Genomic DNA, 10,834 nt, shown 5'->3' with positions numbered 1-10,834 from the left:
CATTAATACCTATATGATTTTAGTATTAAAATTATTATCACTTTAAATATTTTTATTAACTCAAGTTATTTATCTTAAAAATATAATATTAATTTTTACTTATTTTTATTAATATAATATTTTTAATACTTGTGGTACCCAGCGGTGGGCCGGGAACTGGATACGTAAGTGTCAGGGAAAAATAGGTTTAGTGTTTTTATAAATATATAAGGATAATGGTGGAATTTTAATAAAATAATAAGGATAAAAATGAGAATAAATTTAATAAACTATAAGCTTTAAGCTATAAGCTACCTGAGATAACTTATTGCTTAAAGTTTTAAGCTACTGAAATAAGCTTTAAACTAGTCAAATAAGCTATAAGTTAGCTGAAATGACATGCCAAACATAGCTGTATACTCCGCATTCATTCAGCTAGCCTTCTTGTTATTTATGAGGTCAAGAGAGTACTATAGGTAATTCGGTTTTGGCAGATTATTGATAGGCTATAGTTATGGTTCATCATTAAAGTGAGTTATTTTTATATTGATATCATTTTGCTATTTTTCTTAGATGAGTAGGGATTTTTCTGCCTGTGCATTTTGGGATTTATGTTTATAAAAATGTTGAATGTGAATGTTTGTCCTACTTGATGAATGATCTCAAACATCTTTATAGATAAGCTTTTCTGTTTGAAAAAAGAAGAGTACTTAATTACATGAATAATTTATGAGAAGGAGTTTGTTTGACTATAGTGCATTCTAATGAAGATGCTGTGGAAAATCTGTATGTGTTCTTGAAAATACATGGATTACTGACTACTGCATTATTTCCAGAAGTCACAATGTGTTGTCGATTTCTAACAGGTTTCACCAATCACAGACTAGGGCCTGTTGTCACTTCACTTGAATAGGAACCACACTTCCAAGTTTCAATTCCCCTTTCTTCTTCTTCTTTTTTTTTTTTTTTTTTTTAGTGAAATGGTGAAATTGATAAACAGAAGTGTTGGACGCCAATAAGTTTGTCTTTGTCTTTAGAGAAAAAAAAAAACCTCATATAATTTCTAATTGTGTAAAATGTCAGTTAGGTTAGTGTCTGTATAGACTATATAAACTAACTTGACCAACGTTTTATCTAACGATATAGACTAATTTGACAGACATTTTACACAATCTAGAACCGCGAGGGAAATGTTTAAATTCAGTGACGAACTTGCCACCGTCCAACACTTTCAGGAACAAATTTAACCAATCAATTTATTCTTGACAAATATATTTCTATATTATATTTACGGTGGAGTATAAGGTGCAATAGAGGATGGGTCTTGCACCGGTGCCATATAGGTGAGAACCAATGAGATTAAAGCATATGTCAAGAGGGGAAATTGGAAACCGGCTCTTTCTATTAACTGGAAGTTTAGATATATTTAAAATATAATATGTAAATGACACTTGCACCCCTACCATTCTCCTTTTTCTTTTTTACGGTCGTCATTCTCCTTCAATACTTGAAGAAAGCAACCTTCTGCAACCTTCTTCACTGGGCATTACCATTTACGGATCTGAAAAAAGAACGCCCCATTCACTTGTTGCTCCAATTTCAATATGAAATCTCAGATTAATGTTTTGCAACCATGTTAACATCCAAAACTTGAACAAGTAACTTGTATTTAGGCCAATTCAAATTAACACAAGCAGCAATTTTGTTTTTTTTTTTTTGAAACTAACAAGCAGCAATTGATTGCTAATAAACCTCAACAAACACATCACAAAGTTAAGATGATGAAACCCTAAAAAAAATTCCCCTTTTTCCCTTCCAGATCCACCACCAGCAGTTTTGTCTTTCCCCTTTTATCAACTCCACCATCGTCGCCGAGACACATGCGGACGACGCCAAACGCGAATCATTCCAGGAGATTCACAGAACGTTGTTCATCTTCACGGCTTAGGGAAGAACGGGAAAAGCAAACCCATCATTGCGCGGCGGTGGCTTCGTGGTGGTTGCGGACGAAATCCAGGACCTGCTTCGCGGTGGTTGTGAACCAGCGGTTTGGCGGTGTCGGATAAGAGATGGGGTTGGACTGGTTCCGATGGCGGTGGTCGCCGCGGTTCCGGATCTAGAGTTCCAGTGGAGGATTTTGGTGATCCAAAGAGAAGAGAGAGGGTAGAGCATATAAGGCTGAGGGTATTATTGTCACATAACTTTTTAATTTTTTTTCCAGCAGGTAACTATTACCTATTATAACAGGTAAAATTGGCTCTTGTATGGTGCAAGACCTAGGATGCACTTGCACCTTTTTTTTTTTCTGTAGTAGTATAATGATTTATTTTTTTTGCCATTGTTCCCCCCTCTTAAATTAGGGGTGGTGTGAGTAGTAGTTGGGGTGTTTTTTATTATTTTTGGTCAAATGTAAGTGTAACACCCTTTATCCCTACCCTATGATATTTGGGCCTGTAAGTACATGTAAGCCCAGCCCATAATTGCCTGACAAAAAAAGAAAACCTAACAGTGACGAAAAAAACGGGAGAATTTTTAATTGAAAAAAAACGCGCCAAACGCCGCGCCCTATACACAGAAACCCCTCTCTCTCTCTCATCTAAACTAGACCAAGCTCCTTCGTCTGAAACTCTTGTGAGTCGAGAATGGAGCATCACCGTTATACAGAGAGAGATTCTGCGATGGACGTAGATAATCACCGAGAAGAAGATCAAGAGAAGTCGGAGGAGGAGGATCCATTCCTCAAATTCGTGGACTACGCCAGATCCGAGCTACTGTCACTGGAAGATGATCCAACCGGAGACGGTTCTGGTGCCGGTGGATATGGTTGGAGCTGGATCGTGTCTCGTATTCTCAAAACTTGCGTTGCTTATTCAAGCGGCGTCACTCCTGCGATCTTGCTCTCTGAACTCTCTCAGGTACCGTACTTCACCTTCCCTCATCTGATTCTGCGTTTCCAGAAAATTAACCTAATATATGATTCCGATTTCCGATTCTATCTCGTTTGTACATGAACTGTGAAATGCATAGGTTAGGGATTTAGAGACGGTTACATTCATTTCCTCTGGAATTAGATTGGTTGATGTATTAGAAGATGATTCCGATTCCATCTTCTTGTTACACAGACCGTGAAATTCAGAAATTAGAGATTCATAGTTTGTTCACTGGAATTAGATAGGTTTACTGTTCAAGTTGATGTACAGTACAGAAACCATGAAATGTTCAAATTAGGGATTAATAGTCGGTTATCTTTATCTTCTCTGGAATTATATAGGTTTTTGTAGCAGTGGACGATTTTTGTTGTTGTTGTTGAAGTGTAGCTGTTACTGTGAATCTGTGATGCGGTTTTGAGTTTTTTAGGTTTTTACTATTTTTTTCATTTTTGGCTATTTTCTCTGATTGTTGATTTTGATTTGAAGGCATGGAGTGAGCAACGCAGGGTTGGTGCTCCGAAGAAGAGGCTCGAAGTAATTAACCAACTCAAGAAGGATCATCGGAGGACAAAGCTTCCAAACACTGTTACCATTGATTCTATATGCGAGAAAAATTTCTTGTCATTGAACAGTGTTCTGGAAACTATTATTATTGATGCATTTGTACTCCCAGGTATCTTGGAATTAAACTGTTCTTTTTTTTCTTGCTATAGTTTATTATGTTGATTGAATGTGAAGAATCGTAGCTGTTAGTGCATTTGATTTATTCTGATCCAACTGAAGGGTCATGTATCTCTTATGACTAATGAGAAATGAGAAGCCATTGCTGTGGCACCTAACCTATTAAATTATATACTAACAGGCACCAGTTATGATATTTTACCCTGTTGTAAAAAATGAATTGGTTTAGTAGAAATTAGTAAAAAACACCTCACTCTAAATTGGCTATTGAAAAAATGATTTTCTGATAGAGGAAATTGGCGTCCATTGATTCAGGTAACTTAGCCCTTGTTGGCAGGATAAGGCTTGGTGGTGTATCTGTTGCAGATATAATTTCTGTTTTGCTTTTGTGGTGATTAATGCTTGTTATCATTGGATTTTTTTTTTCCTGCAGGCACAAACATCTTCATGCTTACATTAGGGGATTATTGGAGTTCTAATATCATAGATCTCTATCTACACCGCAGGTATATGCAGAATGCAATATTGAATCAATTAAGGTCAAAGTTAATTTTTTGCTTTGATGATCAAAAGAATAAAATATTTTTCACTATGAGAATATATTCTTTATTTGTTCTTTCAATTGGTAATCGAATCTTTTCTCAAATATACCAATAAGTTCTTTTCTTTGAATATTTGTGCAGAGTGCACGTATTGAATCATTCATGTAGCATGTGATTTGGCCTAAAAACAAGGCATACTCTTGTTTGCAATTTCATTCAATTCATTTTCTAATAACCGAATATTTTATCTAGCAGATACTATGACTTGGCAGGCATGCAGAATGGAGTTCTGAAGAGAGGGAGGGAGATTTTCCTTACTGGTTGCTACCTCCGAACTGCCACTGAAGGTTCTGGTCATCCACGTCTCTTGCCAACAGAGTATCTTGTGATTATTTTGGATGAGGTAACTGTCAAAGTTTTTTTTTTTTTTTTTTTTTTTTTTTTTTTTTTTAATATAAATTGGTGTTGTTCAGATTCTATTATTGTAGTTTCATATATAAGCAGTTCAAATTTGGAACCAAGTCTCTCCTTCGGAAGACTGGTTGTCATGACTCTTAGGTTGTAATCTGTGTGCAAGTTAATATTAACTTGTCACTTATTTAGCCTTACAAGCCTAATGATAGAACCACACTGAAAATATATTGATGATTATATCTTTTAGATACTAAAAATCTGATAAAGTCAGATCCCTTAAGATTTGAACAATTCATTTTAATTTCACTTCCATGTCCAGAACCTGTCAAACAAAGTTTGTATCATCCATAAACAATGATTGTCATAACTTCATAAGATTTCAATAGAATAACATCTATAATTGAGTGAACAAAATACAGCCGTCGATCATTGTGAAGCTTACCAAAAATATGAATAACTCTTGCACGGACGAGCAAACTTCATGAACCCACTACTCATCAGCCTACAAATCTGAAGAAAAGAAATGAGATGAGTTACATAAACTTGGTGAAATAGAATAAACAAAGTCAGCATGAAGGAAAAAAGTTATGACATGAATGTTTAAAATTAGACATAGTTTATAGCATAAAGTAGAGAGAAAATTGTAAGTTCATAAGATAACTCATAATTTGTGAAATAAGATCTTAACTTTCCTGAGAATTACTTGTAAAAATGAGTTTTACAATTTCAATTATATTTCACTACCTTATCATGTCATAATTGAATATTAAATTAAGAAAAATAAGATAATAAAATATAATTGGACATTTCTGCAAAACTATACACATTGTAGTGTATATTGAATAAATTCATAATAAAACCCTTAAATCTTTACTTTAATACTAAAATATTTCAACCCAATAAAAATATAAACTTAAAAAAATCCTCAATTTTGGATTGTAGGGATACTTTAGAGCACAGTAAGTAGCTTTCATTGGCTTAGCACCTTTCATCCATTAAGCACTAACTTAACTCCATGAAATCACTACAAACTTAACTCACAAGAGTAAAGAGGATGGTTGGGGCTTTAAAGTTTCATTAAAGTCTCCAAAAGGATGCTTTAGATTGGAAGAAGATAGAGCTACAACTGGAAAAAGTAGAGAAATGGAAACTGAATAGAGGAGGGATGAAGAAGCAGCGCACAGGAAATGAAATGAAGTGCTTCTAAATCTAATGTATGAGAAGCGTTAAAACCTGGTCTTTTTAAAAAAGAAAATTCATTTTTTTCTTTGGGTTTAATGATACTTTGTATTACTAGTTCTATCTTTTGGTCTTTATGCGGCACCTAGAACTTAGAAGGTAGATTCAGATAGATCAAGTTTTCATGATGGCAAGCTTCTTGTTTTCTTCAAATCTGTAGAGTCAGGATGATGATGCAATGCTGCTAGCCGCTCAGTTTTGTTCAGACTCCTTCTCTTCAATTTCTCTTGATGAAGTGAACAAGGGGGCTTCTTATTCACTTTGTGCGAGGTAAACACTTTACAATTTGCATCTATGAAAATTTCATGTAACATTTTGTTGCATATCTATGTAAGCGCGTCAGAGGTTTAAATAATTTACTAGTTCATCAATGTTCCTGCTCATATGCATTCATCAACATGATTCATAATCCTGTGTAGTCGTCTTTTTTCCACTTACAAGTACGCATGTGCTCACTACTTTCTAATGTTGATTGCAGGATTGAAAGCATTGAATCTGCAGAAATTCAAGGGAGTTTTGGGAACTTACAAAGAAAACAGATTACTCTTGTTGATGGTGATGGTGTCACTTTAAAGTTTTTCTTGTGGGGTGAGCAGACTCTCCTTGCCAATCTTTTCAGGTGAATTCTTGCACTGTGTCAAATTACTGAAGCCGAGTAATTCTTTTCTTATGTGTAACATTCATGTTTTTGTGGATGCTCAGAGTGGGATGCATGCTTGCACTGGACAAACCATACGTTACAAGTTCTGAAGAGTGTGGTATTGAAACAAGTGAGAAATTTTGTCTTGAATATGGAAGTGCAACACAGTTATATTTGGTGCCTTATATTCAACATGAAGAACAGGTGATTTTTGGATTTTTAGGTGACATGAGCTATTGTAATTGTCATTTGGAGGAAATATTAAACAACTCTGTTGATTAGGTTTGCATAACGTTGACACCGAATCGCCATCAAGGTTCAAGGCCCATGAGTTCCTATAGTCCCAGTCAGGGTCTCAGGTTTTCTCAAGTGAGCTTGCCCCGTGATTCTCAAGGGGCCATTGATTTCAGTAATTACCCTTTTCGGGTGAGCTTATCCTCTACCACTCCTCCAAAGAAAATAAAAGGATTGATTTTTCTTATTTTCTGCACTCGTGATCTCAATAGCTATCTCGTATGTTATTTACTTTATTTATGTTAGATATTTATTTATATTGGGATCCTGGCAATTGCTGGTGTTTTGATTATATTGGCTTTAGCTCGTTACCCTTCTGTTTTAACTCAAATGCAACCTGTATAGACATAAAGATGCACAAGCTTGTGTGATTGCATTTCATGCAATATCTTAACTGTCTATGAGTATATATAATTTATGCAATGAAAGCTCTTTGGGTAACAGTAGTTGGATTGCTTAATCGTAAACGAGCTTTGCTTACGTATCTTCAAGATCACACTGTTATCAGTACCTCAATCATACATTTACAAATTCAACATAATGCATAAATTAGTCAACATGGAAATCTTCATCCCATGCTAATAAGTTGTTTCGTAGAGGGGTCTGCTGCTTAAGCAGTGCCAATCATATGGCTGTATATGAGTATATTGATGTTTTTCACACTATCCTGCGTTCCCTCCTTAATAGTGCTTATCTTCTGTCTCTAATGGTTGATTTGTTAACGTTGTTACTTGTGTAAAGTTTTGCAGTCATTTGTGGTCGACCTTCGCAACAAGATGACTAGGATCTGCCTCTATGGTGTAGTTACAGATATTATCAAAGAGGATAATATCCAAGAAACTGTTTTTTATTTAAGAATCACGGATACTAGCGGAGAAATTTGGGCAAAGCTTCATTTTGCCAGATTTTGGTAATGATTACAATTAATACTAGAATTACTTTCTAGCAGCATTCTTAAGCAGTATTGGGTAGACAGATGCAGAATGGAGTAGGTCTAGGATTGAAAATTCAAAAGATAAAAAGTGAGATGGAAGGAAGAAGAGATAGTAAGAAGAAGCCTTGGTGACGGAGGGGATTGGAAATAATTACTATCAGTGTTAAGAAACAATGTAACATGTTTCCTGTTTTATCCTCCCCGTTCTTATGCTTTTATAATGTATGACAGGTCGTTGGGAAGAGTGAGTCTTGGACACACTGTATTCATATCTGGCTTGACATGTACCATGTCTAAGAAACAGAAGCGGTGAGCACATCCAACTTGAATGTTTAGAACTAATGCACATCAGACATAAGGAAAAATATAATGTGAAAATTTACATTTTAAAATAATGTTGGTCTTTAAATACTATTTTTATTCTTCAAAATCTTGTATCGTACCCCTAGCTGTTCATGGCGTCTGCTCAATCGGTTTTCTTTTCTCTGCCTTTATTCTATGCACATAATCTTACTGTTCAGCAATGTTTTTGACAGTTTGGAAGTATCATGGTTTGAGAATAGTATTGGGACTTCATTCATCAATATCAGCTGCTTACCAGCATTGATCAATTCATCTTGCCTTCACAAGCTATCGCAACTCGCTGATATTTCTAACCAGGCTAGCTATGCGCAGGTAAGAGTTATGTTTTGGTATTACTTAAATATCTATTTCTTTATTTGTTTCAATTATTATGTTGTACACTAGCTGATATCTTCAATATGGACCAAACACTACAATGTTGTGCACATGTCCAAAATGTTGCACCCTTGGAGTACTCCTCATAGCTCTGAAGCCAATATATTTATCTACAAAATCTGAATTTCTCTTCCTTGATGTTGTTTTAGGTCTGTCGGGTCTGGCTTGATCCGATTGAGTATTATGATGTTAATACAAGATTTGCACATTCTCTCTGTGGCCACTTTGTCAACATGATTCCTGATGGAACTGTGAAATGCAACTTCTGTCATATAATTTCTGATGCAGAAGTAGTGCGGACTTTCCATTTGAAAATTACTCTTGCGGATAAGAGTGCGAAAGTTTTAGCATGGTGCACTGGTCAAACTGCTATGGATTTGTTGCAGATATCTCCTGAGGAGTTCAATGACCTTCCGGAGGTAATATTTTTAACTCTGATCAGTTTCTCAGAAGTAAATTTATGTTCATATGACCATATACGGAGAGAAGCTACTTGCGCAAATATAAAAACAAGTACTCCCTCCATTCCTTAATATACGAATGAAACAACCATTTCACACCCTTTAAGAAATTTAGTTAATCTAGATAATTGCATTAAATTTGTTCTTAATTTATATCAACTTTTCAAAGTTACCCTCTACCCATTATTCTTAATTTCTGTGCATAATTAATGCTATAACAAGTGAAAAGAGAGAGAAATTCAATTAAATAAGGGCATTCTTGTCAAAAAATATTTAATGCTCATCAAACTCCAAGTTGGTTCTTATAAAAAGGAACGGAGGGAGTAATATTTTTGGAGGAGGGAAGGTGAGAGCGCCCACTTATTAGTGTGTTTGGATATCACATGATTTAACATGAAAGCACATTCATCTAAATCCATATTTGGATTAAAGTTGTCTTAAATTTAGCTCCGTTTTTACCATTGGAATTTGTGAGTACAGCATCCAATGCATATAACTTGACAACGTGGGGAATCCAAACATATACTAGGAGGAGTTTCGTTCACTTTTTATATTAAAATGAGTGTCAATGCTAATGCTCGTTAGCATTGACAACACTATAAGATATTCAAGCAAACTCACAAGTGATAAACACTTGGATCAAACGTGCTGACCTGTGCTGTTTCTATTTAGTTTTAATTATAAAATGCTCTTATTTTAATTTTATTTCATATTTAAAATTTACCCAAGAAATTCTCGAGTTGTATTTATGTTTTTAATTAACATTAAATATGAAGAGAAACTTTCGGATTAATATTTAAATGATTTTATCAGTGATTAAATTGAGATTTTTGAAGTTGAAATTTTCAAATGTTTTTATATTGTTATTACAATAATTTACATATTTCATGAAAGTATCTTGTTATTTAGGTAGCTCACATGGTTGAGCTAAGGGTAAATGCAGGTGAAGGGTCAGGGTTCGAACCCTGAAGAGGAATAATTCGTACTAATTTACTAACCACTACTAACATTTGTCTATCAAAAAAAAATTAGTGAAACGCGTTTACTATATATTTACTGAACACTACAGCCTTAGTTTTTATTGACATTCCTTTCCCGGGCAGTTTACACTACATAAACTTAAATGTGTATACCGTTTCTTTTCTCTATTGGTAAATGTATGTAGTTTCTATCAATAAGGAAAAAACTAATCGCAGAAGTAGCTACGCATTGTATTCAGATATTAATACTAAATTGCAAATTCTGACCTTCGCCTGAGTAAGATTGATGTTAAAAATACTAATATTTGTTAGTTTGGCAATAACACATTATTTTGTTTCAGGAAGAACAACTAATGTATCCTTCGTCGTTAGAAAATGAGAGGTTTATGGTTGCATTGGTGAACTGTAAGCGAGATGGCTTGGTGACAGATGAGCTCTTGTTAGACGATTCAACTTCCTGGGAAATCACCCGTGCCTCCAAGTGTGAATGATTGATTAATTGTTGGATGCACTTGGAAGGGTGTAGTTTAGATGTATAATCAAAGGGTGGCACAAGGATTGCTATGAAGCTTAAAATAGCATAAAGTGGGAAGGTATTTGAGTTGGTGACCTGTTAAGAGTCATCTTCCATTTTGGGACAGCCTGAGAGTATAATAGGAGGAAACACCAAATGTGCTATGTCCAAGGGAAAAGTAATGGATAGATAAGCCAGTCAATGAGTACTAAATGGTTTCTTTATGCTTCTCATCCATCAAATAAAAGAAGAGCCGTGCTGAGGACACTCACTTGCATGTAGAGTTGGAAATTTCTTTCAAGGAAACTGAATATTTCTGTAGTTGATTGACTGTCTCCAAATTTTGAATATAACATTGTATCCAGCTAAATGCTAATTATGTAAACATGAATGCCAAATAATATTTGAGTACAAAGGTTTAGATTATATTTTCTACCACTTTACTGAATTTGAACCAATTTACACCCAGTTCTAAGAACAATCAATAT

General features: G+C 34.8%; 1 protein-coding gene and 1 long non-coding RNA gene across 2 annotated transcripts; one reads left to right on the top strand and one right to left on the bottom strand.

Annotated features, from left to right (window-relative positions):
• Positions 1-941: 941 nt before the first annotated feature.
• Positions 942-6,446, bottom strand: LOC130711637 (uncharacterized). Its single transcript, XR_009010733.1, has 3 exons — positions 6,314-6,446; positions 4,989-5,056; positions 942-1,540 (listed from the first exon to the last, which is right to left on the bottom strand). It is a non-coding gene; the product is annotated as an uncharacterized LOC130711637 (long non-coding RNA).
• On the top strand, positions 2,537-10,772 carry LOC130711635 (uncharacterized). Its single transcript, XM_057561336.1, has 13 exons — positions 2,537-2,894; positions 3,396-3,582; positions 4,024-4,096; positions 4,388-4,535; positions 5,946-6,055; positions 6,264-6,404; positions 6,488-6,629; positions 6,708-6,851; positions 7,469-7,629; positions 7,885-7,962; positions 8,190-8,328; positions 8,541-8,810; positions 10,174-10,772. The coding sequence occupies exons 1-13, from the start codon at positions 2,622-2,624 to the stop codon at positions 10,321-10,323; spliced, it is 2,016 nt and encodes a 671-aa protein (XP_057417319.1). The 5' UTR covers positions 2,537-2,621; the 3' UTR covers positions 10,324-10,772.
• The last annotated feature ends 62 nt before the right edge of the window (positions 10,773-10,834 follow it).

The sequence above is a fragment of the Lotus japonicus genome, chromosome 4, assembly GCF_012489685.1.
Source record: "Lotus japonicus ecotype B-129 chromosome 4, LjGifu_v1.2".
Lineage (NCBI taxonomy): Eukaryota > Viridiplantae > Streptophyta > Magnoliopsida > Fabales > Fabaceae > Lotus > Lotus japonicus.
This window is presented reverse-complemented; position numbering and strand designations above follow the sequence as displayed.